This window comes from Colletotrichum paranaense, assembly GCF_030867605.1.
Source record: "Colletotrichum paranaense strain IMI 384185 chromosome Unknown Scaffold_19.1, whole genome shotgun sequence".
NCBI lineage: Eukaryota > Fungi > Ascomycota > Sordariomycetes > Glomerellales > Glomerellaceae > Colletotrichum > Colletotrichum paranaense.
In genome coordinates this window covers 488,853-504,375 of record NW_026848977.1, presented here as the reverse complement: position 1 = coordinate 504,375, position 15,523 = coordinate 488,853, and the positions used below count along the sequence as shown (strand labels likewise).

The following is a 15,523-nucleotide window of genomic DNA, read 5'->3' as shown; positions in this document are numbered from 1 at the left end:
CTTTCGCCCGTAGGGCCGCTAAACGCGACGCTACCGCCGTTTTAGTCGTCGGATCACCATTGTGGGTTCAGTTGGAGCGGGAACTTCGTACGTGCGAGTGCTACGGCAACCAGGGGCGGACGAGCCTTCGGTGCTCCCCTTTCATGACCTAAAGATAGCCAAAGGAGAGTATACCTTACACAACGAACAAGGCTAGAGAGTGAGGAGAATCTGGTGCCATGCTATGCTCATGGTTTCCCACAACACAACCCGCTCTTGTTGAGTCTCCTCCAACACTCCGGGGGTTGACTCCGGGCTTCGAGGAGTTCCGACTTCAGAGTACCGATGAACTGCTATACTGCCAACCAGTGAGGATCTGGAATAACAGCCCGCCAAAACCAACAGTGATCCAAGGAAGTTTCACCCACAATATGAGGTCACATTTACTACATTGCAACAGCGAAGTAAACGTAACGTCCTAGCGTTTTGCTACTGCTGCTGAAGCTTTGGCTTAGACTTAGACGTAGACCTAGACTCACATAGGTAGTGGCGTCTGATCTGAAGACGACGGGCTGTTCTCCTTCGCCGCTCTTTCGCGAAAGGAAGAAGCGTCGCCGGGGGCGCGAACGCGTGGACCTCCCCCATCCAGATTATCCTCTAGGTAAGGTAGCCCTTTGGCTTGCACTCCCTCAATATCCCCGGGCCCCGATCCTAGCTGAACCCACACCCAAATGCAAGGCGTTTCGCTTCCCGGCGGAGGTGCGGCGGGCAACCGGGCGGACATGCGTTCGGTTCTTCGCCTTTAACCACAAAGCGTCAACTGGCGACTACACGCCAAACACTGTGTTTTCATTGCTGTATATAACTTCCTCTTCTCAACCGCTCTAGCTATCTTCTTTCTCTCTTATCCTCATCCCATCCTTTCCTTTCCCTTCTCTTCTCCTCGCCATTGAACTTAAACACAATGGCTCCTTCCGCGACTGAGAACATCGCTGCTCAGCAGCCTGTCGAGTACGACGCGGCGCGTCCCTTCGTTGGCAAGGTCGCTCTGATCACCGGCTCCGGCCGCGGTATCGGACGCGGCATTGCCGTCGAGCTCGGCAAGCGCGGCGCAAACGTCGTTGTCAACTACGCCTCCTCGGCCGGCGCCGCCGAGGAGGTCGTCGCCGAGATCCAGAAGCTCGGGTCAAAGGCCATCGCCCTCAAGGCCGACATCAGCAAACCCGCCCAGGTCGTCGACCTCTTTGACCGCGCCGTCGCCCACTTTGGCCGCATGGACTTTGTCATCTCCAACTCCGGCAAGGAGGTCTGGTGCCCCGAGGAGGAGGTCACCGAGGAGCTCTTCCAGAACATCTTTGACCTCAACACCCGCGGCCAGTTCTTCGTCGCCCAGCAGGGCCTGAAGCACTGCGGACGCGGAGGCCGCATCCTCCTCACTTCCTCTATTGCTGCCCAGATGGGCGGTATCCCCAACCACGCCCTGTACGCCGGCTCCAAGGCCGCCGTCGAGGGCTTCACCCGCGCCTTCGCCGTCGACTGCGGTGCCAAGGGCATCACCGTCAACGCCATCGCCCCCGGCGGTGTCAAGACGGACATGTACGACGAGAACTCGTGGCACTACGTCCCCAACGGTTACAAGGGCATGCCCATCGAGATCATCGACCAGGGCCTTGCCAACATGAACCCTCTTAAGCGCGTCGGTGTCCCTGCCGACGTCGGTAAGGTCGTCGCTTCCCTCTGCCATTCTGACTGCGAGTGGATCAACGGTATGTTTTGAGAATCCATCCTTCACAAGCTGATCATCATAGACATTTTCTAACGCCTGCCATAGGTCAAGTCATCAAGGTCACCGGTGGCGGCACATAAGTGCACCCCAAATTGAGCCTCACCGGCATCTCTATCCGTGCGGGGCTGCCTTAGTGATATTTTAATGCATTGGATCGATGGGCGAGCCGGACGCCTGCGATTCATGGGTTTGGGACTAGGTCGGTTAATATGGGGCCTAGGAGTAGGGGATTTTACATAGCACCTAGGACAGGCGTACCTAGCCATGATAATACAATGCGGAGCTTGACTAGAAAACTTCCTATCGTGTTGAACGTGCATGCTCTATGTCATAATCCCCATTTGACTCGCTTCTCTCGTGAATCGAATAAATGAGACTTCAGGTGATTAATCGTGTGATGGCCATTGTGATATCCATGATCTCATGGAATTGAACTTTTGTGTGCTCAGATACCATAACTTAAGAGTGAGATATCTAAAACTCCATCATCAAAGTATCTCATCCGCTCTGTCCGCCTCAGTGGCCGCTATAAGCCATCTCCGCTCGGGGGAGGGCATTTGACATCTACGGCAGAGACGGCACCTAAGTTTCACGCCGCTATCAGTCGCTGGTTTTCAATACATGCTCAACCTTCTCCCGCAACCATCGGGTTAGACTGTTCGTCAAGATCGGGAAACTTCACACAGAAAGCGGGGAGAATCGCCAGATCCTCAATGTTCAAGTGTTCTAGACCGGCAAGGTATCGGATACTTGGAGGCCAAAGTACCTCTTGTACACGATGGAAAGGGCCGATTTGGCAAGAGAAAAAGATCAAATCCCTGTTCTGGCGTCAGCATACCAAGGATCAGGTAAGTAGACTCGATTGTGTCTTTCTGAATTTGGCATCACGATGGTCTATGAAGCCTAGGCGGCTGGTTTTACGAGTGAGAGAATTGGGTTTGGGCACGTTCGTCCACTTAGTCACCCCGCTGCCCCCTCCTCTCCCCACCAAAGCTAGATACAACGACACCGTAATCATCTCGAAACAAGGAGGATCACGGACTTTCTCAGTAAGCTTCTCACGTTTATCCAAATACACTTGTACAGGAATCCAATGGTGTAGTCGAGTGGGGGCAAAACAACGTATGCTACTGGAAGCCTTAACGGTCTAAGCCGGACTGCGTGTCAGGAATGGATGAGGCGCAAGCACAGAGGATTACTTCCGCTGACAGCCCTCTAGTGTGTGTGTGTGTGTGTGTGTGTATGCGAATCCGCTGTCAACGCGCTGACGCTGGCACCTGTTAGGGGTCGGGAGTGATAGCTCCCAGCCTCTAAGTAAGCTTCTTATGCGGCATTGCTGGAGTTCTACCAGGAAGCTCTGAGCTGGCTTGACAGTGGTGCGATAACGTCTCGTCAGAGTCGTACCATGCAAAGCTGACGGCGTATTCTTTCCAAAGGAAGCAAGAATCTCACCCGCTAAGACTCCCGAATCCATCCGGCATTTGCTCTCAAAATGCCACCCAATGCCATGTGCTCGTCATACTTTGTTGCAGAACACCTCCGTAAGATTTCTGGAACGTCAGCCACTTCCATTGTGCTACGTCAACAGGCTGCCAAACGCTGATAATAGAAGCCGGTTCAAGCCCCGGATCTCGGCAAATGGGAAGTGCGCCGTCTTGAGGCCTAATATAGCTCCACTGTTTCCCGAAGGCCGGCAGTGGGGCACCGTCCGGCACTACGGAAGCCCCGATGTCACGGTCTGGGATACTGCCGGTACGCCGGTACTGAACCGGCTTGTTACCCTTTTGGGTAATAATACGAATGCCTATGTCTCTTGCAATCCATGTCTTATGAATACGGGAATACTGAAGCAGACACGATGAAAATTCTACGAGGAGATTGCCAGCGGTGGCCCCACCTGAAGCGCACTTCCGCATCGTTAATTCCTCTTCTGCATCGCTGCCTGCTCACATGATGACAAGAGTCTCCGATCGACGCTGCACTCCAGCACAAATATGTCTGTAGATAGCGATTGTCCCCCTTCATCCTTGTTAGTGATAGGCATTCAACGGTGCGGCAAGTCACCGTTATGCAACACCGTTTCTGTCCCATCCACCGTCTTACATTCAGCTGTGCTGATTTGCTGACTAGGATACTCCTCCGTCTTGCGGTCCGCGGTGCTACTTGAAAGGCTTTCTCTAGAGTGCAATATCCGTGTCAGACAACCTGGGACCTTCGAGCCCTATCCCTCCTGGCACATACAGAGCCTGCCATCCATCGGCCACCAACACAAAATTTCCGCCTGCTAGAATTCTGGATTCTGGGGACTCGATGCATTGCGGAATCTGAGGATAATGTCCTCTACCCATCAATCATGACGTCGACTACAGCGTGTCGTCCTCCCTGCTAATGCCATGGTACTCTGACATACAGATCGCGACCCACCTTAGCCGACCGCTGGAGATTGGTAAGATGTACCGCAAGTTACCCCAAAGATAGATTCCACCGATCGACGAGAAATCGCCGTTGTGTACGATAAAGAGTGAGTACTAGGCTCATCTACAGTGGCATTTGATGTAACGAGAAGAACTCCGATTTGAGAGTCGCTGACCTTTCAAGGATTGAAAGCAGAAGAATCAACTCTTGTGTTCAACAGACGCGCTAGAACCTGTGTCTATGGATGCCGGGAACTGACAGAAAGTTGCACCATGAATTCGGAATCGACACTAGGAAGCAATGGTTTCTTCGCCTCGGTCAATTCCGATACCAGGGTGATGACAGCGGGAAGCTACTTTGAATGCTGCCAGACGCGATGATAGCCACAAGGTTTGCTGCAAGGTAACGCCACTAGAAAATGAAAACATTGTCCTCGGAAAAGCTCGATACAAGGGCTTGCGTTCAGCCGTCGAATCGGACGAACCATAGCCAGTGGCAGTCAGCGGTATCACGCAGTGTCAGCCTCGCTACTCGCGAAACTCTCCGGTCGAGGATTCGATCACAGCATGGCTCCAACCGCGGTGGCGCGTACTTAGGGCGTCACTGGGCAAAACAGACGTGGCAGCTCTTATCTAGCAGGAAGTTTTGCCTCTGGAAGCAGGCCTCGGTGAACACCAAGACGTGGATGATCTTTTGGAGATTTCAGGCAGCCAGAACATGGCCTAGAGCTGGGCTGCTCCCTGCAAGCAAGCCACTGCTTCCAATATTGAATGCAGAGCCTCCTTTGGGATGGCAAGGCGAGTGGGTGTGATGCGGGGCAACATGGTTTGCTGTGAGTTTGTGGGGGTTGCTCGATGGCCGATTTCGCGTGGGAGACAGAGCAATACTTCTGTGTCGTGTACATCTTGCGGGCGACAAGCCGGGCGGCGAGAGTAAGCTCGTTCCTGGGTCGGGCGAAAGAAGCCCTTGCGAAGGGCACAATAGCTACGAGAATTCGTGCATAATCAAGAGCCATGGCTTGAAAGACGTTGGTTAGCTTGTGGAGAACCTTGAAATGAATACGAAGCTGTGCAGGGTGAGACATGGTCTAGGAGGGAGAAGGGATTTGAGGTTACACAAACATCGTCCACGGGGCCAGTCTCCGCGAAACAACGTTGGCAGAAGAAAGCGGATAAGCAAATCAATAAATCAGGCGGGCCTCGTATCCATAGAATCTATGACGATCGATCTGATAATGAGGAGAAACAGAGCTTACAACGATGATTCCAAAAGACAGTGTTCACTGGTAACGAAGGTGGTGAATGATCTACCGCTTGGAGCTGTTGTCGTTCAAAGAGTTGCATGAGAATCCCATCAATATATCGCAACTGACAGTCCAAGGTGGGATTGGAAAGTCTGACAACATCTCGCCCTGTCTTGTGGGCGGTTCATCTTTGTGCCGGTGCGGGGACGATTGAGCTGGACTCGGGACCGACCGCACACCCACGCCGGGAAATTGGCTGCGATGCAGGCCACTTGGCACCGTTCATATTCCGAATTTGAGGCTAGATGTTGATCGCGGACATCGTATCCAGGGTCTAGGATGCCACGGAAGGTAACGAGCAGCGAATGTATACCAAGAATTCGAAAGCTAAGCCCCACTGGCGTCCTCACAACACCGACTGGGGTGCTGATAGGTTACCTTTCGAGATGTGCATCGCGGAGCGTGGCAAGGCCGCGGCGACTGGCCTGGGAGATTTGTGCGACTGGCGGCTACCTTTGACTCTTTGCACGTCTGGTAAGGTCATCGTGATGTGCGGCCGCGGTTTCTCGGGCGCATCCCAATTCGTGAGAATCAGAGAAGAAGATGGTGTTGCAGAGAGAACCCAACAGGCTGTCTCACATCAGTAAGACGAACGGGTCGACTGAAGGGGCCAGCTGGGCCTATGGGGCCATGAGGGTACCTTCGAAGCCGTTACTGGAAGCTGATGACGACGATGAAGGGGTGGGACTGATTGTGGTGTGGGTGGTGCGGGAGAGGAAGAGCCAAGGGGTTCTCGCAGCAAGGTTGCACACCAATTCAACTCCATCACGAAGAAGTGACGACCCAATTGCTTGTCCTGCCACTCAAATGTTTAGGCAGAGGAGGAAAGAGATGGGGGAAACACAGCAACAGTAACCTCCATTCCTCGTTCTTACTCAAGATCACCAGCTTCAACGCCGGAGATACTGATGTTTTCCATTTCGTAGGTACTCCCCAGGCACTTTACCTCTTTTGGCGAGAGATAAGGCAAGCAGGCATGACTAAGCCTTCCTCCTTGGCAAGGTCCCGGCCGTAGTCCACGACTCCACGTATCCTTGGGTTGGTCTGGACTGACGTCCGTTCTTCTTTTTCCGCATTTTGTGCCATTTCCACCCCCCAGTCTCTGCATTCCCAACGTCTTCTTGTTGCCTCTCGTCCAATCAATCTCGAACTCAGCACAACTATGGCCTGATTTAATGAGAGGACTTTGCTGCAAACCTCTTTGTCCGACTCTGAGATTAGAGCCTGGCCAAATATCGCCCCCGTCCAGCAGTCATGGCATTCTGCACGCCGTTGTCCACTCTTGTAAGTACGCGCCATTATAACTACAGCCAAAGATTGATTCACCTTTGCATAAGACGCCCATGCCTTGCTTCCCCGCTGCATGCAAATGTTTTGAATCGTTACCGACTGATTCATCTCCAGTTTGACGCTACTTTGCCCACACGTAATTACTAAAAGTGGCCTATTTTGCAGTCGTGCCTATGCTTGAAACTCGCCTGTATATGGAAGCGAGAACGGAAGTATCCAATTCGAACTAGTCAAGTCGAACTCCCATAGAATCAAAGGGAGGGGAGGGAAGGGGTGCGATCAGAAGTGAGATTCTATCACGAGGCCAAGTCGATCATTTCTCCCCGGGCTACGACCGACATGGGAGACGTTGACTCCATGTATAAACTCGTCAAAGACCGAGCACCAAAGCCAGTGCCTTGCGTCTTGCTCGCCAATCCAAACTTGCCGTTGCCACAGGATGCTGTGCCATTGTCTCCCGCAGTCTGACAAGTGGGCCGTCCGTATGCAGCTGATGTTTGGAGGTGCCTCTCTCTCCATACTTTACACACGTCGAAGTCGATCATTGGTGCACAAGATCAACTTACCTGGACCTTGTACTACACCGACAGGATTTATGACTGATGGAGCAAAACTCGAATTCTCTTGGCTTCAATGACGTTCAAAAATGTTCCGTTCGCGTTCTGAAAGAAATGAGAACATAGCGCTGAACTCTCTATTTCGTCAAAACGAATGCTGACTACTGTCTGAAGTCGAAGCGCTAAAAGAAACGAGGTAAGCACGAATCTAAGACCTCCATCACAGCCATGAAGCAACATGGTTTGAGGATGCGGGAGGCTGCTTCGCCAACAAGCATCTCCGGATCGACCTGTGGCCGGCCGTTTTCCCGTTGATGAGTGGGGGAGACGATCACTTTGACGCCAGACAAGGGGCCAGAAGGGTGGCTGCGTTTGGCGTCGGCAGTCTATCAGGAGATTTGAATCAACGACATGAAGCGCAACTACCAACCGTTCGCCAGTTTCTCTTCGAAATTGCCTATTTAGGTAACTCAGAAGCTTCTTCTCCAACTCCCATCCCAGCATTTCGAGGGACGAACGCCTCTCACAGAACAGCAAAGTTGCCGTTTCGCCCTTGATGGTTCGCACCATCACAGACCTTTTCAGAGCACCGACTCTCTTCCTCTCTCTGAGATTCTGGGCAGATTGCACTCGCCTGAATGGTCACCATTCTTTACATGTGAAATGTAGATATGCATAGATCTCACAGAGCTTTTCCTACGGCTGACACTTCATTTACTCCTTCCTAGACGGCTCATTCCCAAAAGGACCCCACTAATGTCGCCAAATTTATCCGTCACTGGATATTCCAGTTTGTCATCCACGACTTGAAACGGAATTCGATCAACACGTCCACTCCAAATTCATTCGAGCGCTCGCAAATTCTTGCCCTGGTCTGAACAATTCGGCCGGCCACTCCCTCACCTATCGGAATCAGCTTCCGCAGCCTTTTTCAGTGTCTCCCCGCCACTCCCCGTCAACCGGTTGAAACCTCTTCCTATGAGAGTTCCTGCAGGATGAAGGCATCCAACGTGTTGGTCGATCAGCCCCTGAGGGGCCTAAACGGAGCTGGAAGTTCATGAAACGGGGTGACCACTGGCTTATTCCCACCCACGTGTTCTCGACAGTACTCTACCCATACCTCTCTTCTTAATTTGCCCCCGGAAGGTAAGTATGTCTCCAAATCCCAAGAATTTGGTCGGAGAGCTGACCAGAAACAAGAGGCTGCAGCACCTAGAGGGGCTCAGAGTCAAAGAACCCTTGGGACTGCATGACAAGATGGCCTTCGAAGCACCACAGAGCTCGGTCCTTGAAAGCTAATTAACCCGTCTCCTGACCACGCTGCTGCCTCACGCCCATGCAGGTCAGAACTTCAATCCTCCCATCATCACTATCCGTGCTTCCTTGTCTTCCGGGAGATTGGTTTGACACGTCCATCAGTCAGCGAAAAGCACTGTTCTACAAGATGAACATAGGGTACAGCCAGTGCTTGTGCTTGTTCTCATCCGTTTTCATTTGTCACCAGCTTTTTCAGCCTCGGCACCTGCGTCAGGTTTTTGATCTCAAATCGTCCGAGACCTCGCCTCAAGACACGCGTACTCTACCAACTTCACTCAAGAGACTGGTACACAATACGCAGTCTTTCATCAGCCAGGTACTTTGTCAATGAGAGGATTCCTAGCGCCCCCCTCCGGAAGCACGGCTTGCCACACCGGATTTATCATGCCTTCTTCTCAGCTGGACCTGCTCAAGATAGCTTCAGACCGAAACGTCACACGGGATGTTTTGTGTTTCCCTGGCTTGCTTCGACGTCGAATCTTGAACCTGCGTCGGGGAATTATTCGTCTTTCGATTCCTCTTTACCTGTCGTGGCGAAGTTTGTGTGGTGGCAATCGGCCAAGCCACTGGGGCTCAGTGTCCAACATCACAAGCCTTGCACTCTGAAGCTGCCCTCCCCACATCAGCCCTTTAGAAGCTGAAGTGAAGGGGGGGCAGTCAGAGAGGGATCTGATCAAGGCTCAAACGTCATTGGACGAGGCTGCGTTTATTCCCGCGCGTGAGCGCATAAGATAAGCCACGATTCCTTATGTCCTTCCTCGGACATCTCCAAACCGTCCGTGTTGTGAAGCATCATCTCGTCATGGCAGCCACAGATCACAAGCCTAGGAAGACACACTGAGATGGGAGTGGAGAAGCAGAGAGAGAAAGAGAGATAGATGCCCACTTGTCACCATACACGCATCGGCACCAGGCACAAGGCACGAGTCGCCGCGACGCCAAAGATTGGTTGCATGAACGGAAGGGACGGGAAAGGTGCAGGAGAAATGAGAAGAAACGGCGCCAGTGACGTGGTGGACGAGCGGGTTGACGGACGGATGAAATCTTTTTGGTTCCGGGGTGAGAATGCGAGAGTCGAGGTGAGTCGAGGTGAGGATGAGGTGAGACAGAGAGAGAGAGAGAGAGTGTGTGTGTGTGTGTATGTGTGTGTGTGGTGTTGTAAGAGGAGGAGGAGCGGGAGAGGGGGTGCCTGCGGCGGCGGCGGGGTGGGGGAACGGGGAAAATCAATCGGCCAGTGCCGAGAGTTGTGTGTGTGTGTGTGTGTAAGTGTGTACGTGTAAGTGCGTGTGTGTGTGTGAGAGAGAGAGCATTTTTGGATAGCCCGGCAAGGCTAATGCAACCACTTCGACACTTTTCGCAGAGCGACACAGAAAAACTCATGCAACCACCTTGACTCTTTGCCTGACTAGAATGCACGTGGTATCAAGTCCCAAGAGTCTACCTACCCAGCCTCCTCCTTCTTCCCTCAGGTCGTCCTTGCCGCTGCTCCTACCACGATTTGCTCCCCCCCCCCCCCTCACCCTTGTCTACCTTCGCATAGCCCTCGCATAGCGCACCCGCATGTCTTGTCAGACCATGGACGATTGCCTAGAGACTAGAGCCTCAGAGTCGAGTAAGAGACTAGAAGAATGCGTAACAGATTTGAGATTCTGAGATTTGAGAATGCGTAAGAGAGTGAGAGTGAGAGTGAGAGAGAGAAGTCGAGTGGACCCCACTTTGCGTCTCGGATTCTGACATGAAATTCGATCAAGAGCTGGCCTTGCGTCAGATCTAGATGCCACATTGGGAGTTGTCGATGTATGGCAAAGGGCCTTGGTGAGGCACGATGATGACATTTTGATGACACCCGACTTTTGCAATGATTGTGTAATTAGTGGGATAATTCTGTCTGTAACAAGGAATCGTCTCCATTAGCTAACTACCTTACTGACTACTGACTAGATACTGACTTTTGCCGTCCGAAGATTAAAAAAAAAAAGCGTCGAAGCGCTGGACGGCGTGGTTCATGATGCTTCCCCTTCCGGATGAACTCCATAACAGATTCCGCTATGAGAAAATACATGGGGAAAAAAGTGAAATCCAAGCAGAATGACAAAGTTTACCTGAGAGGAAAGCTCGGTCGAACAAGGTTGTCCCAAGATTTGTGTGTGTGGAATTGGTGAAGAAACAGGTGGATGACGATCTGACGGTACACGCGCGCAATCATCCCTTTTTTTGCCATTTGTTCCAGGTATCCGATCCCCTTCCTCTGCCTGCTGCCGTCCAATCCGAGGTTCTATCCGGTCTCCGCCGCCCCCTTCCCCTTCCCGATAGATGCGCCCAAAGTGAGTGAAAGTTGGCTTCCCCAGGGGGAAAGCAGTAAAAACGACAAGAGATGAACCAGAAAATTTACGCCTTCGTTGCGCCGTTCCTCGATAGAAAGAAACCAAAGCTGGTGAAATTCAGTAAAACGCCTGACAAGAATGTACAATAGTCGATTCCATAACTCTCAAAACTGGCTCTCTCTCTCTTCCCCACCGACCTATCACTCCCCCGTGTAAATAACGTGCCAAATCTTCCAAGAGAAGAAGGGTGAAAAAAGAAGTAGTGTATGCTCATATCGGTCGTGTCGAGTGAGCGCCGCTCATCCGTGACAGCGCTCTTGGTGTGTATTCCAAATTTTTGTACTTTTCTCTTGCCTCCTCTGGTGTTTTTTTTTTTTTTTTGTGAGTTTGAGTTTGAGTTGCAAGGGCCTTCGGTCCGAACTGTTGGGTCCCCTGACTAAGCATAACTCATGTCGCCCTTGCGATGGCTGACGACCTCGAGAGTCGTGCCAAGGTTGTGGCCGAGGTAGCCAATCATGGCCTTGCTGACTTCAGGATCCTCTGACAGATCAGCGCAGACCTCGCGGAACTGCGCGTAGACCTCCTCCAGCTTGCGAAGCTCGCGGTTGAGAATCTCGAGCTCGAGCCACCTGCCGTCCTCGCCGCCCAGCGTGTAGGCGCCGAGACTGACGCCGAGTCCGCCGCCGGGGCTGAGCTGGTTGACAGCGGGCACCATGCCGTTCTCAAAGTAGGTGTGCGTGGCGTTCTTGTAGAAGCTTGTGATTTTGCCAATGACTGTCGCCAGCAGCATCGCCGCCGTGTGGGTGCCGGAGCGGCTCATGCACCTGTTGCAGGAGAGCATGGCGGCGCATCCCTCGACAGCCTTGCGGTTGAGAGAGAGGACGAGATCGAATGGTGGTGCCTGGGGAGATGAGGCGTTGTGCAGGGCCTGGAGGGACTGCAAGAGAACTGTGAAGCAGGTGCAGGAACCTCCGCCTCCTGACGATGAAGACTTGTGTCGGACAGCTGGTCGCATATTGGGTGTTGTTGAGGGGCTCGGGAAGTATGCGGCGGCGGCCATGTTGCTTGGATTCTGCATGGTAGTATACGCCATCATATCATGCTGCGTTGGGTCTCCCCACGGTGTCATATGGGCTGCCATGGCCATGTCCATGGACTGAGAGCGGCCGTGATGGGTGGCCATATGTGCGGTAGACATTGTCATATCGGGATATGGAGCAGCTGAGAAATCTGTGGGTGGTGTCCAGGGCATGCCGCCTCCGTACATGTCTGCTGTCGGATCTTGGTGGTCTCTTGGGGTTGTGTCGTCGACGCCGAGCATGGCGAGCCCAGAAGAAATTGATGGATTTCTGCTCATGGCCCCCGAGTCCATACTTGTAGGCGTATGCCAGCCAGGCTCCATCTTGTACATGCCAGGATGTTGGCCGAACATGAGGTTCTTTTCGTCCATGATGGGAGATAGGTCGGTCATATCCATGTGGACAGTATTTGCGTGGCTTGGTGCGCTGTTATCTGACTTTGGCTTGCCGGCTCTGCTTGAGGGAGAGTAGCGACATTCGAGACCGCACGCGAGGCATCTGGAGCAGATGGGTCTTGCTTTGGAGCACTTGACCTTGGCCAAGAAGCACCCATCGCAAGAGGCCCGGAGTCGGGGTTGGCGAGGTTTGGAGGAAGAAGACATTGTTGATTAAGGTGAGTTTCCCGAGTTTGCTTGAGACTACTCTGTGAGAAGAAGGAGATGGGGTATCTTGATCTAACAAAGCTGTATAGGTCCAGAGAATGCAATGATGGTGGAGGGGCAAGCTACTATTAAAGAACTGGACAACGGCGGAAATTATTAGAGTTCTGTAGGTGGTGCAAGAAAGATGTCTGTGTGACAATCGAAGGCGAGTGGGTACAAGGCGAAGGAGGATTAGCAAGCTCTATTCAGGCTTCGCGTGAGAGTGCGATGAAGTGCGGGAAGAGCTCCGAGGGCCACGGATCGAGGTTTAGGGCGGCAGCGAGCGGAGTCTAGCCGACTAAGGTCGACAGCAACGTAGATGAGAGAAAAACGGGGTTACGAAACAGGAACGGAAACGGTCACGGCCATAACCCAGAGTCCAAGAGGGACGAGCATGGAGTGAGAGTCCGGGTGTTGCTGTAGGAAGGGATGAGGGAAGGAGCTTGTAAGAACAAGAAGCATGCGACGCGGATGAGAAGGAGCGGACGTTGAACAGTTAAAAAGCGAGGGCCTGATTTAGATATGCTATCCATTGGCGTATACACTGTACATAACCATGTACATTGGGGGCTGTGGCCTTGAAAGAGGGCGTGGACAAATTGGTTCAAAAGTTGACCGACCTTGCTCGACTTCTGATTACCCACCCTGGAGGGAGACAGGGAAGGCAGAGAGAGACACAATCATAAGAGGTGAGAGACTGGCTGAGCATAAGGTGCCCCCCAGCATGTACCCCGTACCTGTACGTATTATGGTTGCTAGTGTGAGTGTGAGAATGAGAGTAGACGGAGAGGCAGTCTGAGGGAAAAAGAAAACGGCCCATGTAAACGCCCATTTGGTACGTTGGACTCGTCTATTGGTGTGGACATGGGTTGGTTGGCTCACTCGCACGCAAAGACCCTTGGGCTTCAAGTGCAAATGGCATTGGATAAGTCTCTCCTGAGCAGGCCAGAGCTCGCTCGACCGCTTGGACAAAGTGAACTGACCGGGGAGGTTGAGTACTCGGCAGCTAGCCGGCAGCGAGGTGCAGAGCGAAAGACAACAGAAAGAACCAAACCAGACCAATTCGAAGCATAGGCTTGAACGGTTTGGGCCTGATAAAGCCTTGTCTGGGCATGCAGACAACGTAGGTGGCACCCCTTTGGGCCGATGTGGGAAGAGAGGGGAGCAGCTACCGAAGCCATTCAGATGGATATTCTACCTACCTGGCTGGTGATAGACGTTGGACGTTGCCACTTCTAGCTTCCCCAGCTTCCCCACGGAACTCTGGAGACAACGCAAGTGCTGCCGGCAATCACCCATATGGAGTTCCCCATAATGAGACCCTGATTTCTTCACTTCAAGGGTTGAGTGGACGGATGATGGGGGGCACCATGACCATCCATCCACTTGGTGGGCAGACAACTAGGAAAATCAAAAGGCAGAAAGCAGGGTGGGTTGAAGGAGACGGCATCTGTTGGTTTGTGCTGAAAAGCATATCCCAGAAACTGCGCTGTGCTCCAGTGTCGTGTTGTGAAGGCTGATGCTGATGAGGGTCATGATGGTTGCCATGATGGTGGTGGTGTGTGCTGAATCTAGAGCTTGGTGAGCTTGAGCTGGGGCCTGGTCAAGGACAGGATACCCTGCCCTCGGATAAGGCAAAGAGGTGGGACGGTAGTAAACGGTTCGTTCCAAGTTGGCGTGGTAAAAAGCAAAATGGTCAGAAACAGCGACTGGGACAAGGAAGTGGGAGCAGAGGGTGATGACGCGGGCTACCTTTACTGTGGATTATGCTCAGCATGCCATGTCTACACACGGTTTTCTAACTTGGTATGGATACAGTGAGTCTTCCAAGTGCCTTGTGGAAGGTGAAGCTCCGCAAGCACGGAAGATAGAACGGTACGGTAAGATTCTACAGCGAGGCAAAGCAAGGCGAGGCAAGGTGAGGTGAGGTAAGGCAGGGCAAGGCCAGAAGGGTCCAGGCGTATCTGTGGGCAGTAAGGTATCCGATCAGCTCGATCAGACCCAGGTCCGAACCAAGCTGGTGGAGTGGACAGTGGAACTGAGATAGGAACAAGAAGCCATGTGCAGGGATCAGGATAGGCCGTAGGTTAGGGGTGAACGTTGCTTCGGGGAGAAGAATCGAAGGCTCAAGAAGACGGGACTGTACCTTGATCAACAAAAGAGGGACGAGATACTTTCCTTTGGGCCTCTCCGTAGGGGAGTATGCCGGGCAACCGACGGCAGGCGGATGTGCTCGCACGCTGGGGCTGATTGGCTCGGCCGGTTGGAACAGACCAGGCATTGGTCCGAGGACGAATGTGTGTGCGAGGACGACGAAGAAGAAGGGCGAGCGGGAGGACGAGCTTGGAAAGACGATGGACAAGGGGGAACTCGGTAGCGAGGGACGGACTGCAAAGTTGAAAGACACGGTTGACACGGGGGCCGCGGGTACGAGCGAGAGGTGATGATGTCGGGGAGTTGGAGGTGAAGGTGGAGAGGCGGAAAAGAAGCTAAGAGCAATCCATGTCTTTGGGGTAAAATTAAAAAACATAGTTAAGAAACAGAGGAACAAACGAAGAGCGAAGGGCAATTGAGGTGAAGTGGCATGTCAGAGTCAGATTCGGATGTGTGAAGTCCCAGACTCCCAGTGGAGGTGAGAGAGGATGAGGTGGAAAAAGACAAAGTACCTTTTCCAAGAGGGCGAATGGGGTGATGGGAAAGTCAACCGCGCCCAGAAGGGGGGGCCTTGCCGCCTTGGGGCCTTGCCTGGGCAAAAAGATGACAACAGCGAACGGTACCTCGGGCGACGGTAGATGATTGGACGTGGGCCTGTGGGCTTAGGTAAGATGACGG

The 15,523-nt window shown here is 52.8% G+C and overlaps 3 protein-coding genes across 3 annotated transcripts; 1 reads left to right on the top strand and 2 right to left on the bottom strand.

The window, feature by feature from the left end:
• Positions 1 to 943: 943 nt before the first annotated feature.
• CPAR01_15458 (short chain dehydrogenase) lies at positions 944 to 1,845 on the top strand (the record flags this gene model as incomplete). Its single annotated transcript, XM_060499707.1, has 2 exons — positions 944 to 1,745; positions 1,811 to 1,845. The coding sequence occupies 2 exons, from the start codon at positions 944 to 946 to the stop codon at positions 1,843 to 1,845; spliced, it is 837 nt and encodes a 278-aa protein (XP_060341707.1).
• Positions 1,846 to 11,407: 9,562 nt separating this feature from the next.
• On the bottom strand, positions 11,408 to 12,652 carry CPAR01_15457 (uncharacterized protein; the record flags this gene model as incomplete). The annotated part of the gene is made up of 1 exon (XM_060499706.1): positions 11,408 to 12,652. One exon carries the CDS (start codon positions 12,650 to 12,652, stop codon positions 11,408 to 11,410), a length of 1,245 nt encoding a protein of 414 aa, XP_060341706.1.
• Positions 12,653 to 14,579: 1,927 nt separating this feature from the next.
• Positions 14,580 to 15,221, bottom strand: CPAR01_15456 (uncharacterized protein; the record flags this gene model as incomplete). The annotated part of the gene is made up of 1 exon (XM_060499705.1): positions 14,580 to 15,221. The coding sequence occupies one exon, from the start codon at positions 15,219 to 15,221 to the stop codon at positions 14,580 to 14,582; it is 642 nt and encodes a 213-aa protein (XP_060341705.1).
• Positions 15,222 to 15,523: the final 302 nt, after the last annotated feature.